The sequence below is a fragment of the Uloborus diversus genome, chromosome 10, assembly GCF_026930045.1.
Source record: "Uloborus diversus isolate 005 chromosome 10, Udiv.v.3.1, whole genome shotgun sequence".
Classification (NCBI taxonomy): domain Eukaryota; kingdom Metazoa; phylum Arthropoda; class Arachnida; order Araneae; family Uloboridae; genus Uloborus; species Uloborus diversus.
In genome coordinates this window covers 122,763,206-122,779,166 of record NC_072740.1, presented here as the reverse complement: position 1 = coordinate 122,779,166, position 15,961 = coordinate 122,763,206, and the positions used below count along the sequence as shown (strand labels likewise).

The window sequence follows — 15,961 nt, the reverse complement described above, 5'->3', positions numbered from 1 at the left end:
TGTTTGAATAATTCATGAAACAGTTTTGCGATGAAAAAAAAAAAAAAAAACACTTAATCGAGAAAAATTAGCATTGGCTTTTACTGTAAATTTTAATAATAAGGTTAATATTCCTTTAAATAACTTCTCGTGTTTTAAAATTTCTATTTTTATTCCCGTTCTCTGTAAACCAATCTTCTTTAAACTATTTCAGAGATAATTTACAATGTGACTGTTTTTCAAAAAATACAGTTAAAAATAATTGGAAACTGAATTACCAATGTGTGCAGAATGTTACAATATAGGAAGAGATTTTTCAACAGCTACAAAAATAACTTTCAATCAGTAACTTCAGTATTATTGAATAATGCGATTATTTATGAACAATGTTGCCAACTTTGTTTTCCGTAAAAGTAGAAAACATAGTTCGTAACCTTGCCAGAGAGTTAAATATACTAAAATATTAGAAGTGTCACAAAGTTAACCGACATGGCTCAAAGTTACTTAACTGTATCTATTTCGAATATATTTAATTGATTTTCAAGATTTTGACGAAGATCTGTCAGATAAATCGATATTTGATTAATATGCAGACAAATAAATTCAACTTTTTTGGAGCTTTTTACTGATTGTGCACACATTGCCGATAGGTACCCGTATTACAGAAAGTATTTAAAATGTAGGAGAATGTGGGGCAAAATAACACATGTAGTCTATTCCAGTCAAGAAAAAAATACCTCTGTAACTCAAAGAATATGATAATAAAAGTAGTTTTCAAAAATCGACACTCATATTGTAATATTTTGTTGCAAGTGAAAAATTATTTTTGTCATTATTAAATGATAAAGTTATCGTTATTAATATTTTAAATATTAATTGAGATCTACTAGTATTCGGTGTAGTACTTATTTGTTTAATATTAAGCCTATTTGTATTTTAAATGCTTTATACAGTTAGTCAAGTGCATGCGGGGCAAAGTGAAATGGTTCATTTCATTTACTTATTTAATCCTATGTCAAATCACTTGCGTATTCATTTATTAATAATTTCATTTGCATTCCTTCATTTAATAATTCCTTTATTTGTACATTCATTCACTTATTACTTCACTATTTTTTCATCATTTACTTACTTTCAGTTATTAACTTATTTGTTTATTTACTCGTTTATTGTTTCATTTCTTTTTCCATTATTGATTCATTATTTCATTTACTTATTTATTTGATCAAAAATATCTTAAGCAATCGAATAGAAAATTCTTCATTAGAAAAAAAAAGTATTTTTCACTTTGCCCCATGAAAAAAATAAGTGTTCAATTTCAGCCTTTCTTTTTTTTAAGGCACAAATTTACTGCTAAAAATAAAAATAATGTTTTAATGCAAGTTTTATTATAAAATATATTGTTCCTTCTTTATGCATCGTAATTTTCAGAACAAACTTCCAATTTGTTCATTTTGAAAAAAAGGTAAGTTATCTTAACTATTTCACTTTGCCCCACATTCCCTTACATGCAAACAATAGATCCTACAATAAGAAACCATTGAAAGTCTGTTCATGCCGTAAAAATATTTTGAATGTTTAGGAATGTGTTCCTGTTTTTGAAGGAAAACATGGGCTCACTAAACTGATTTAAAACAGGCGGCAAAAACAAAATAAATAAATAAAGGAAATCGAGTAATGAACCATTAACGAGATAACTTCCTCCCGAATGAAGTCATTTTTTAAATAATTGAATTTGCCTATTGATTCAAATACAAATGCAAGCGTTGCCATGACAACAAGAAGTTTATTTCGCGATCGCTGGAGAAGAAAAGTCGAATTCAATCCTATATATTCTCTCTCTCCTTTTTTTTTTTTTCAAATAAAAACACTCGCAATCTGTTTCAAGCAGTTTGCTCTCTGGTCGCGAAAAGATAGGCTTTTTTTCATCATCCACGACCCTGTTATGATTTAAATACTTCTTATAACTAAGCATCAAAATATATCTTTAAAACTATCTTGATGCAGTACTTCTTAAGTTAAGCTAAAAAAATTCCTCAGTAAAACTACTTTGATACAATACACTTCACACTTAATAAGACAAATACTTCGAGAAAACGGCTTTGATGAAGCACTCTTCTTAATTAATTAAACGAATATCTCAATAAAACTACTTTTCTGGAACTCTCCAGTGACGGATTTACCATGTCAGAAATGTCCTAATTTCGAGCCCCCTCCCCTCCCCCGACCAGTGGGGCTCCGCAAAAGATCCAAAAATACACGTGATAAATGTTATATATAGGTCTGCTATAGACAAAGGGCCTCCGAAAAGGAATCACGACTGGCGACCAGGCCTGCAAGTCCGCTACTACAGCACCCTTCATGCTTAATCAACACCTCAATAAAAAACTACTTTTATGTAACATTCTTCTTACTTAAACAAATACCTCAATAAAACTACTTTGATGCACCGCTTTTCTTACTCAATTAAACAAACACCTACTTAATTAAACAAATACCTCAATAAAACAACTTTGATGCAACACTCTTCTTACTTAATTAAACAAACACCTCGATAAAACTACTTTGATCCAACACTCTTCTTACTTAATTAAACAAATACTTCAATAAAACTATTTTAATGCTTTACTCTTCTTACTTAATCAACAATACCTCAATAAAACTACTTTGATGCAACTCTCTTCTTACTTAATTAAACAAATATCTTGATAAAACTTTTTTAATGTATCACCTTTTAAACTTACTCATCTGCATACCTTGACTTTATACTTACAGAAACAGAACTCCATAACTTGTGTTAAATTGGGCTTCAAGTGAAACGACTTATATATTAGAGCATAATTGTGTTTCAAAATGTATTGAATTGTGCCCCAGAATTTGTTGAAATGTACTTCAAAACGCGTTTTCTTCAGTTTAAGACTTCAAAATAGTCAGTTGGCATATGTTTAACAGTGTGCTTCAAAATATGTTTTTGACTTCATCTTCGAAGCATATCGGACGAGTGACTCTTAAATTATTTTGTGCCTACTACTATAAAAAAAAAAAATGACGTGTGTCTATATTTTAGTCAAATATACGCCTAAAATTAAGATTTGCTTTTTCTTTCTTAGGCATCGAGCTAAACCCTTTCATTCTGCATTTCGAGCCTTTATTCTTCAACCAGAAATCGCTGAATGATCAAAATTTCCGGTCGAAGCGTTCGCCAAAGTCTGAGATCCGATTACAGTTCACGGCGCACAATAGGTAAGTTTGAATTTTCTTAGCCTCTGTTATTTTTTCTTTGTTCCACACAAACGGCCATATTCACCTGCCGAGTTTAACCTCAGTCGGACACCCGAACCACCAATTAAAGCTCTCTGATTGGTTGAGGTCTGACTGAGCTTCAATTTGACTGGTGAATACCAGGGCTTCAACCTTAGTCAGAACTGCAGACTGAAGCCTTCTTATTAGGTGAAGAAGGCTTCAAACGGCATTTCGGGAGCCTGATGGAGACTCGAATTGACTGGTAAATAACATTTATGATAAAAAATGCTAAAAAGTAATATAAAACATTTCACCCCCAGAGTAGACTTACGATAGATATTGAACAGGGCTGCATCTTAGCGGCCAACAAGAAATAGGTCTTCGGTTGATTGTCAAGTGACATTTCGTCACGCCCCATAATTTAGTGTAGTTAAATTACTGTTTATCGCTTTTTTTTTTTTTTTGGCAAGAAATGCATTGTAAAACCAAACCAATCATAACCCACGAGCACCATTAACATGCCGAGTGAGTTGCGAAGACTTGTCACGATGTCACGTGACAATGAAGAAAGGGAGATCTCCAATGAGATTTTCTCGCCATTCCAAAAGAGAACATTGTTCCAAATTTTAAATAGTTATTATTTTTATGTTTTTATGTGCTTAATTTGTTGTAATATTTCTAAATTTGGCGTTTATTCCATTATTTTTCACTCCAAATCAACTTAGTTCTTGAAACTTTACCTGTACGTGAATTTTGTCTGATTACACCATTTTCATCGTTGCGCCTACGGCAGAGCCGAGAAATTTAAGAGATATTGCCAAGGTGGCATCCTTTTCGTCTATTTAGAGCCAATTTTGGCAAAAAAATTGCTAAATGTCGCCAAGTCTTTCGACAATTCAAGTCTCATATATCTAACTATAGTACCTCAAACCTAACAGAATAAACAGAATCTCCCGATGACTCCAGCAACCTTTAGAATTTACTGGAACATTCTGAAACAGAAAATACCAACTGATTTTTTCTTTCAATGACATATGAGGCAGTGAGAAGCAAAGGAATGTATGAAGTCATTTTTAAGTTTTGAGAAAAACGCGTTTAAAGATAGATTCTAGGTAGACTTTCATTGAAATTTTTTTCTAAATCATGCTGTATAGCAGCACGTACCAGGGCTACTAGTACCATCAGTTGCCCCAACACAGAGGGGAGGTTCACCTACCATTTGTACAGGTTATCTCCAAACTTTTAATTTAGCCACTTACATCCTTTTGCTTCTCACTGCCTCATATATAAGAAACTGTTCCGAAGTCAGTTAGTCTAGTTTTTGACTCGACTGTGAACGTGCTTAGCTATATGTGCTGTTAGACTTGGTTAAAGTTGTGATTTTATCTCAGTGTTTTATCGAATTTTTATGCAACTACGTGTTTATCGTTGTGTTTACGGTTGTTTATTATACTTGCTTAATTACTGTGAATAATTAACCAATTGTTAACTACTTTATTGTACATATATATTTGCAAATAAATTTGCTGTGTTTTCACAAGAACGGACTCGTCATTAAGAGAATCTCTTAAAGTGTGCTGGACTCGTAACAATATTCATTCTACTGGAACAATTTCACTGGGCGTTTAAATCTTTGTTTAGAGTGGAGTAAAAATTGCTACTCAAGTCGAACAGAAGTCATGAGAGAATTTTGCACTGCAACTCATCAGTAGTTTTTGAAACTGAAAATCTGGATGAAATGTGGCATTCTGTTCGAAATGGTACTCGCCATTTATTTCATCGTCTTGACTCGATCAAAACATTTATCTATAACGACAAGATAAAAGTAATGATTAAACCTTTTGTCCGCAAGTAATAAATCCCTATCTTGGTCTGAATCATCAGCCATTTGTCTTCAAAACTATTTTGGTGGCTATTTGTCAACGGTGTCGTCGCGAATAGAGGTCTTTGGGAAGAATGCATTGTCAGCATTCGTTTTTCCAACATGAATCTTTCGCGAACGATGAATTAAAAATTTGTGGGTAAAAATAATAAATAAAATCAATGAATGAGAAAGGGAAGTAATGAGATGTTAAGCGAAATAACTAACTTCCAAAATTACCGTATTTACATTTTAAAACAGATAATAACCAGGTTAGATTTTATTCATTAAAATAATAACTGTTTAATAACAAAAAAAAATAATGAGTAGTAATTTTATTTTTGATAAAATTGATAAGTTTTATGATTTGAGGCGTTTTATTGCTAAATTAGTTCAGGTTACTGAAGACTGGATTTGTAAGTTTCTATAACATTTATTTTCCTTTGCCATGTACTTAAGCTTGTAAAAGCTTGGCCACGGAGTGATGACCTTGAAGCGGAAACATCATTTGTAATAAGTTGTTTGTTATTATTTTGTTAGAGATAGGATTAACGAGAACGCGCCTCTTACTACTCGGCGCGTTCTGGCGGATTCTATCTATTACACATGATGCAAATGAAGTTTCCGCACCAAGGTCATCCGCCATCTCTCCGTGTCAAAATTTACAATGCTACTTTTAGAATAAACAGAAAATAAATAAATAACACCTTCAAACTCATAGTGTTCTTCGCTTATTTAATGCAGAACAGTCTCGAAAAATCGGAACTCAATAACCTGGCAAAATCGAGAAAACTTGATCACACCCTGGCAGAACACAAAAACTCTGCCCGAAAAGCCTGTTGCCCCCGCATACGATAATCCGGCATTTTCAAGCTCGACCGTTTTTTGGTCCCCATTGCGCCGAGTTTTCGGGACTCTGTTGTAGTTATACGGTCTTTTACTCTATTTGAATTGTCTTTAAAGGTTTAGGTGAAGTATTGTAATTGACTAATTTTTCAGTAAAGTAGTCTTCATTTAACGATAGTTTAAAAAGGACGTTTTAAATCTTTGCGATATTGTACCTATAATAAGTACTATGAAATTTTCCATTCAAAGATCTGTCCGCAATTTAGAAAAAAAAAAAAAAAACTCACTTCTTCCTTAAAAACGATACAATAGAGTGTTTTTTTTTTCTAAAAATGTTAGTTAAGTGAAATATTGTAGTAAATATAATTGCATGAGTCCATTTTTTGTTATATTTCTGTTTAGAATATTCAAGCTGAGAATGCGGTCAGAAACTTCATTATTCTCGTCGGATGTAGTATTCGAATCTTCGAGGCATGGAAGGTTTGATTTTCAAGTGAACAAAGTTCTGAAAGGACGGTTGGATGGTAAGTTAAAGCATATTAAAGTGTTGTAATATTATTCATATCGTTTTCCTGTAAATGCCAAGTGCTTATATATAACTTCAATCATAATAATCTGGTTCAGATGCTTTACAAATGAAATATTATCTGAGCTAAAATAATATCTGAGGTTTGATTACAATACACTGACCTCCAAAAGCTAAGGTACAATCGTTTTTTTACGTCTAATTTGCAAATGAATGAATGTAGAAACAAAACATTTGGAGGATAATTGCATTAAATGGTTTTGTATTGAATGCGTCCTAGAAATGTATATAAGTACATTGCAAAAATAATTTATAACAAAGAAAGCAATCTTTGCGGAAAAGTCCATTCTTGAAGAAAACAGATCATCACAGTGTTCTGTAGTAAAATGTCATATAAACAGTACAAAAATGGGTTCTAATAAGGAATGTGTCCCCACTAACTTGAATTCATTGGCGGAATTGATTTTCCATGCTGTTTATTAAGGTGTCGCGGACACCGGAATAGGAAGCGAAGACCAGACACAGATTAAGCCTTGTTCCAGCTCATGTAATGACCTTGGAGGAGGATTTAAAGCATCAACCTGTTTGCCAAGATAGTCTCAAAGATGTTCTATCGGATTCAGGTCCGAAGATCGAGCTGGCCATTCCATTCGTCCCAAACCGTGATCCTCAAGATACTCCTCAACAATCCGAGCTCGGTGAGGTAGTGCATTATAATCCATCAGAATGAAGTCTTTACCAATAGCACCAGCATATGGGCGGACATATGGATCAAGGATCTCATCCCGATATCTCAGACCAGTCAGTGTGACCACCGAGCAAGATCCCTGCCCAAATCATGATTCCACCACTTCTATAACTGTAGTCTTTCAACAGTTTTGGATTGATGGTATCTATTGCGCTGCTCCCTCCAGATCAATACACGCTCCGAATCACTCTTCAATGTAAATCTGGACTCGTCTGTGAACAGCACAGAAGCCCATTGCTGCTCGGTCCAGGAAACATGATTTTTTGCCCAGCATAAGCGGATCCTTCGGTGTGGCCCGTTGAGGGGAACACACACAACTGGTAATCTTGAATAGAGATCTGCATTGTGAAAACGATTTCCCACCGTAGTAGCTGAGATTCTTCTTCCTCTTGCTACAAAGTGGTCTGTAACGAGCTGCGGCACAGTAGTGGTTCTTCTCCTTGGGGCCGAAAGAACTAGAAAACGGTCTTCTGCAGGTGTTGTAGCTCGTGGTCGGTTTGGAACAGGTCTTCGGTTCACAGAATCTTCGGATTGGTATCGATCCTAATGTCATTGAGCAACACTACGAGACACATTGAAACGTCTAGCAGCATCAGCCTGCGACAATCCCCTTTCCATCCATCTAACTGCCCTCCACCTTAACGAATCGGGTAAACGACGTCCCTGAGACATTTTCTAAACTCTATTGACTATTGTCATCGAAACTGCCAACAACAGTTGAAAATTAAAAACTTACATACAAAAGTACGAAAGCTCGATATTTGCATAATTTTTCTTACTCGTAAAAATATGTTATTTTCTATAAAATAACAGTGCTAGCAACTTTTTTCCATAAATGGATTTAAATTTCGTTATTATCATTCATGCAAACTATGCATTTTATTTTTACTGCCATTTTTTATGGTGTACTTAACATGTTGTACTTTAACTTTTTGAGACCAGTGTATTTAACTGTGCTGATTCAAGGGTGCTGTAAAAATATGCGAATGCATCGTATTAAGGTCGCATGCACTTAAACTCCCCCATTCTACCCTTTATTCTGCAACCCTGTACTTTGAATGCTGCCATCTGACTTAAAATTGGCCCATTTGTAATTGGTAATGATTAAATATCTTTTGTTCTTAGGAGTCTTGTATTGGTATTATTCTTTTTTTTTCTTCGAACATGTCTATGCAAGTTATCAAATTTTATGTAATTATTGACGGAGAGAAAGTTGAATTTCTCTTTGTTGATTTGGCACATGTAAGTTGCTCAGGGGAAATTCTTACTATTAAGACCGTAATACCCCCCCCCCCGGTCTATAAGGTAAACACACTAGTAGTGGCCAATGCTTCTTTATTGGCCACTTCATGGTTTAAAATGAACTAATAATGGCCACAGTAAAATATTTTTTTAACTATGGGTCTGAAATATTAATTACCTCTCTTGAAACTTAATGAGCGTATTATAACCCAACTCTTTCTTAATCGTCAATTTTCTAAAAGTGCCAGAATTTCAATTTGTTCAATTTTTTATCCGTTTTTTCTCAAACCTCAAATTTGATCCAGTAAAGGTCACTCCAAAATCTGAAAATTTCAGTAGTGGCCATCTGACATTCTCCCATCCGAATAATTTACATTACTTAGTTTAAATTCAAATAACCGATGAATAAAATTGATTCAATATGATATTTACATTAAGTACCAATACATTAATCACATTATTATCGTTAATTTCTTTCTTCAAATGATGTTCTCTCTTTTCTTTCAGATGATGATGATTCATCCGTGGAAGGCGTCATAACATCAACAGGTCTTTTGGACGCAGTTATAGACACGAGGTCTGAACAGTACTTCATCGAGCCATCCTCACGCTACTTTCCGGCCTCACATCCTCCTTTTCATTCTGTCATCTACAGACTATCTGACGTCCATTTTCCTCTGGGCAATGAATCCCACAAGTCTGCTCCATCTGTATATAGCACAATCATAGCCGGTGTACATAAACGAGGACGCTCCAAGCATTCTTCCAAGACTGAAGACTCGTCATCATCCAACGGACTTCTTTCACGCCAACGCAGAAAAGATGCGACTTCCAGATCTTTATCCTCTAATTCAAGCGGGAAGAATCCACTTTATTGGAGGGACGGTGATTCTTTACGTTATAGAGGATTCGAGCACTACGGAGATTCCGAAAGATATGGCGTACGTTCTAACCAGAGGACTCATTGGTCTGAGGATCGCTCGGATCGTCACGTGGCAATACATCCTCAGAAAAGCACTTGTATGTTATACTTACAAGCGGATCATCTCTTCTACCAAAGGATGGGCAGTGAAGAAGCTTGCATAGATACGATGACGAGGCATGTGCAAAAAGTAAATGGGATTTATAGAAATGCTGGTAAGTTATTTTTTCTTTTGACTTTGATGTTGGAACAAAAACTTACACGCGTGCTACTAGTCCATTACGTTAGTCTGCTAATCCATCTTGGACCTTGGTGTCTCTAACAACTTTACTCCAAAGCAATTTGTCTCGTGCTTTAATTCTTCAAGTTGGCCGACAGAGTGTAGTGGTTCGACGCCGGTCTGTTACGCCCAAAGGCACAGGTTCAGTCCTGGCTCCGCTCGGTGGATTTTCAAGATGCAGAAAATCGATATGGTCCGTTTTGTATGATTATGTGAAAGATCCCTCGATCACCCCTTTGGCTTTGAGTGTTCTTGGTAAAATTAAATTCTCAGAGTCATTTCGCATCAAATAGAGCTCAGATGCTTCCGCCTGGTGGGGAAACTGAGCGTCATAATTCTCGTTTTAAAAGCATCCACCGATAGTGGTGCTACATCCAAGAACGAATGCTATTTCTGGGGAACGCTCTAGGTCTACGAAAGGCAGTGCTCCTAACTGAGCCCCATTAGAGGAAGATCAGAAAAATCTCCAAATCATTAATATGAGCAATGTGTTGAGTTCGGGGCTATTTTTGGATTCACGAGAATGTGAAATTAAATTGCAAATGAAAAACTCTCGCCAAAAGTTCATAGGCATATAATATGTAACAGTTTTGTTTAATGAGTGGTATAAACGTTCATAAAAAAAAATTAGAATTTACGTGGCATGTTTTGGTAGTATCTTGGCACTATTCAATGTCATTTCCTGTTTTCTGTATCTTTATTAACATTTTTATTACTTCTCATTCTGCACTGAAAAAAGTTTCAAAGAAAAAAACTGAAGTTCAAAAGTTTTTGAGTGCAGCAACTTTGAACAATCGCTATTGGTTTTTACACGTATCGCATGCAGGGGAAAAGGGGGCACATGTGAGCACGAGGCACATGTGAACATGGTATGTTTTACTAGGATAACGTCAAGCAAAAACCTTGAAAAATTCTCAAGTAATGGCAGTACCAGTCCTACTTCTTGACTAAACTTTTAGAGTAATTAACCAGTTTATGTTCCTGTGGTGACATTTTCTTTGTTTTAGCAAATACTGATGTAATTTTATCACTGTCGATCTTCTTCACGTAAAACTAACTACTAAAATAAACTCAATTTATTCAAATTATTTCAAACAATTATACGTTCATTCAAGTAAATTTGACACATTTTAAATTTTTCAACTAAATTAAAAATTCTTTATTTTTTGAAAATTAGTTCTATGGTGGATGACGGGGCACTTGTGAACAGTTGCCATATTCTCTCCGTAACATAAATATTAGTGTATGGTTATTATAAGTGTTAAAAAGGGTGCAAAGATTTATAATTCTTATTTTGCTGCAATCAGTTGGCAAATTCATTGCTAATTATTGTTACACATTATTATTGATTATTTATTTATTTATTTTATTATCTTTTAGTTTTTAAATTATTTTTTTACTAAATTGTTTGCCAACAATTAGTGTTACCTAATATTCACATGAAAAAAAAGACAAAACATTTTCCTTTAACTAAATATTTAAGTTAAAAATAATTTAAAAATTCATCATAATAAATGTATGAAGCTTAAACGCACAATATATCAAGAATGAACTTTACATAATAATTTTCTTTATCATTCTTTGTCCTTTTAGTTTTATAAGTTGTTTTCTTGTCGATCTAGTAATCGGAACATTCTACGGAACTTTAAAATATGACAGTTATACAGTTTGGAAAAAAATATTTTCTAATTGACAGTTACTCTACAGTTTAAACTGATATACCTAGTATAGGTTAAAAACCCTTCAGTGTGTTTGATATATACGCATATGTTTCATATTAAAGAGTCTTCGTTGAAATTTACTCGTCCTTCATTTTTCAATCGGGTTCATATGCGCCCCAGGCTTGTTCACGTGTACCCCCCTATAGGGGCACATGTGAACAATTGAAGAATTTTTTTAAAAAATCGATAAAGTTAAGAAATAATTTTTTGAAAAATCTGAAAAAATCTAGGGCACAAAGAAAAGACTATTCAATCATGGGGACACATTTTCTTCAAAAAATTGATAATATTTTCTGAGTAAATAAGAAAAGAAAAATATTGTTCACATGTGTCTCTTTTTCCATTACGTGAGATTTTTAAATATCTGGCTTTGTAATAGATTATTAGGTTTCAAATTTAAAATAATCATTTGAGGAACCCTTCCTCTGCTATTGCAATTCAAGTATTTTTCCATGCTTCTCATGGGAAAGGCAAGTGTTTCAATGGTTGAGGGCGTTGAGTCTAGGTTTAGTGAAAACTTTAATTCTGAAGTAAGGGGATATGTTTAAAGCTAATCAAAGACAGGACCAATCACCTCAAAGCAGACACATTGATCTGACACATCTTAAAGGCCATGAAAAAGATAACAATTTGAAAAGACACTTATTAGTAGGCGATACCTGGATTAAAAATCGATAAATAACTTTACAATTCGGACACGAGCCTGAAAGGGAGGAACTTTTTTCCAGTTTCTTGTATCCATGGAAACTGCTTTGCGGTTGACCACAGGACTTTGTAGTCCACATATTTAACTGACGCATACCTCGCACTTACTCGGTGGGTCTTTTAGGACCTCAGTCATCAGCCTGATGCCTTAATCACTAAGCTCCCATCGATCCAAATTCTTTAAAACCTGAAAATTTAATTGAAACTGGGTGAAATTTAACCCAGGTCGTAGTGCCAAAAATATTCTCACCATCTTGAGATGAGGTTATCCTTAAAGTGATCATGGAATCATGCTGAATTTTCGATTTATGTATATATATGGCAACTATTTTTTTCTTTAATATACCAGTTTGATTTAAAAAATGTGACACATACAGAAGAAAGGATAAGCTATTACCTAAATGTGTGAGCAATAAATAGCACTGAAATATCGTTACACACTAATTTATTACGGTAGTATACAGGGAAATATTGCCTTCATGGTGCAAAAGAATGACAACATAGTACAAATAACGTTGACATGACCAACCTGGGCCTAAAGACCCTCAATGTAGTCATTTGCTACTGTCATCACACTCTGCCAACGAGGAGGCGCTGAATACCATCAGCATTTGCGCACCATGTGTTGGCGCACAGCATTAGCAATGTCCTCTTGTGTTGCAAAATGCCTACCACGTACTGTCTGTTTTCCTCAGCTGAGACCTAGCGCCAATTTGCTCATGCGTCAGGTCTGCTCTGATTTTATCAAAATAGGGAGGGAAACCGGAAAGTAAAAGGTGCAAAGTAACGTGTTCAGCAGTTCTCCCAAAGTAGCATCGAAAAAGACAGAGATTGCAAGTGCGAGCGGAAAATGCCCATCCTCAACCTATCGCCCCTTTTTAAAATGGAGTCTATAATGAGGGGTAGTCTATACTTTCGAGAACGGGCAGTATTAGTTCCTTAATCTTGAGAATGAGATCAAAGTCACAGGGCGAAAGATCGGGAGATACGGTGGGTGATCTAATTCTTCCCATCCCCAACGTCGAAGTAGCTGCTGTAAACACTTTGCTTTATATCGTCTTGCACATGACTCACCGACTGACTGATTTCACAGCCCTCGCTGCGCTACTGCTAGAGCCCCTATAACTGAAGAGGCCGACGCATCCGCCATTTTGGAGCAAGCGTAAAACAGGGAATGCTACCTTTATTGGCAATCTTCCGCCAAACAGGGAACGAGAAGTCGGAGCGCGAAGGTGAACATTGGCGAAATTTTGGAAACAGTTGGCGTCGTTTCCAAGCTGCCAGTCACTTCGCGTGTCATTATTTATCCATTTCTATTTTCTTTCTGCATGTACTGGAAATCTGAAGAGCCGAAATCCTTTTTTGGAGCTGTTTACACAATTAGCATCCGAATAACCACCCATTTGACTCAATTTAACATATGCTAAAGAAATGTAAACATCGGCAGCAATGCTAACGCTACGAAGCACTGGATCAAGTTTGCTCCAAAATGGCGGATGCGTCGGCTCCTCCACTATAGGGGCCTTAGCTACTACCAGCAATCACTGAGTCATTTGTTGTTCTACACTAACACTATGCCTACAGAACTTTCACACGAAACCTATATGTTTGTGATCATTCACATATCTACAAGAAAAAGAATAGTTGCATGATTTATGCCCCAACTCTTGAAAAATACATATTATATTAAAAAATGAAATTTACTTCCAAAATAATATTTAGCTCAGAAAGGGGTAAATACTTTTTGAATTTTTATTTACGCTGTATTTCCAACTTCAACCGTCATTTTAATGGCAAAACCACTTACGCTAGAAATCAAGCACAAATACACGCTCAATCCCTTCATCTTTGAAAACCCCACAATAGACGAAATTGTTTCCCATGAAATATTTAGAGAGATAAATTTCATATTGTCCTTAAGAGTCCACAATATTTTTTCATTGAAGACATTTCGTACTTGAAGACTCCCTTTTTATATCTGGAAAGCAAAAGAAAGTGCTTCATCATAACTGAGACTCTCATGATATGTGAGGTCATTCAATAAACTATTCACGGAGCGAAATTCGAAAACCGTCTTGAAGAGGAGGAAATTTGTTTTCTTTTTTTCTCCTTAGAATTCTTATTTCAGAAGCGTGCATTTTTTCGATACTCCACTATTTAACTTCGTATTAGCTCTACCCGTATGTATGCTCTTCTGTCCAAATTGATTTTTTTTCTCCCTTTTGCTTTTGTGCTGAGAATCGAATCTCTTCTTTTCTTTTTACCATTTTTCGTTTTCTTTCGCTTTCTCTCTGCTTTTATCTCCCCCTTCTTCTTTTTTACTTTTGTTTTCTTTTTTCCTCGGTTATCGTTTACATGCCTGATCAGCAGATTATATTGGTTGTTTATTTACTTTGGCAAAGTGGTTTTTGTCCCTTTGGCTCGCTTTTGTAATGCAAAGATGTGACCTAAATGCCGACATTTTTTTCCTAGATTGAGAATTGCTGTTTCTTTGGAATTAATATTTTGATTGATGTTTCCTCGGTATTAATATCGGTCTTTAAAAGTTTTCCTGTGTGTTTGGGAGGGGGGAGCAAAGTATGTTGTTTCGCATATCGAAAAAAAAAAAAAAGAAAAGAAAACACGCTCACATATACTCGTACGTTAATACTTTGATTTCTCAAAACCAGGGGCAGTTGTCCAAGATTTTCCTTTGCTCACTTTCGAAATTTGCTTTTTAGTTGTAATCTGCTCACTTCATATAAAGCTTTAAGTTAGATAGACACGAAAGAAAATTTTCACGCAAATAAGAGTTCAAAAGTTAGGACCCATTAGAAAAATACCAGTGCCTAAAAATCAGTTAAATGGTTCAAATACAATAAATCAATTTTGAAATTTACTTTCAAAAACTAATCTGTGTTGACAGACTGTTCATCCGTTATTGTGTGACTCTGAAAAGTTGAATCTTGACCATGACAATTTTTTGGGGTAATAGGAAAGGGTAATTGGCGCTGAGTTGAGTGGGTTGATTTCGTAGTAATTTTGAAAAAGTATTTCAACTCACATCCGCGCCAGTAACACTTCCTCTTTTTACTGAATGTCCCAAAAAGAAGAATGCTAAGGTAAAGCTTCAACTTTCTCAAAGCCACATTGTGAACCGATAACATCCTAAAACATCGTTTTCTTTTAGAGTTTTATTTGTTTGTTTATTTATTGCATTCATTTGTTATTATTATTTTTATTGTTATTATTATTGTTGTTATTATTATTATTCCAAATTTTCACTTATTATTTTTTGAGAACACTGTAAGGCAGTCCTTCACCGAACATATTTCCAACGGAATACTTGAACCGAAAACTACTTGAAATCGCTAGAAGAAACCAGTTGCTCTAGAGATGATGGTTAATTTCAAGAAAACGCGGTAGGTTGGCTCTGATAAGCTGATTTCCGTTCCGCTGATGCTTTTTTAGAATAGGTGTGAGAAAAGTCCGTTTGCTTTGAGATAATGATTATTGGCGTTGTGCCAATCTAATAATGTCTCCTCTTTCAACCCAGATGTATATGAGCTCATGCAAGGTCAGGCATCAAGTTACCAGAGCCGCAATATACAGTAAACAATCACTGCAAGTTCTGCAAAAGTAAAGTTTACCTGTGATAACTTCTACTTCTAAGGACGAAAGATCAAACGAATCCACTTGATGATATAGGGGTGAGGAAAGCGGGTTTGCGAGATGCGATGGTTATAGGCTTTGTGCCACTATAAGAATCCCTCCACTTTATCCCGGACCAAACGTCTTGTTATCAGATCCATACTTTACTGGCCCCGTATAATACACATCTGTCATAACCTCAAAATTGCTTTCTGACGTCACATTTATTTGACACAGCACAGTTCCGACAGTTTATAT

General features: G+C 35.1%; 1 protein-coding gene across 1 annotated transcript in view; it reads left to right on the top strand.

Annotated features, from left to right (window-relative positions):
* The first annotated feature begins 468 nt into the window (after positions 1-468).
* The window catches only part of LOC129231158 (disintegrin and metalloproteinase domain-containing protein 10-like), a 34,230-nt gene continuing 18,737 nt past the window's right edge, over positions 469-15,961 (top strand). The window contains exons 1-4 of the mRNA XM_054865406.1: positions 469-478; positions 3,090-3,222; positions 6,332-6,453; positions 8,953-9,582. Of these exons, the coding sequence (XP_054721381.1) occupies positions 469-478; positions 3,090-3,222; positions 6,332-6,453; positions 8,953-9,582 (895 nt within the window). The remainder of the gene's footprint in view (positions 479-3,089; positions 3,223-6,331; positions 6,454-8,952; positions 9,583-15,961) is intronic.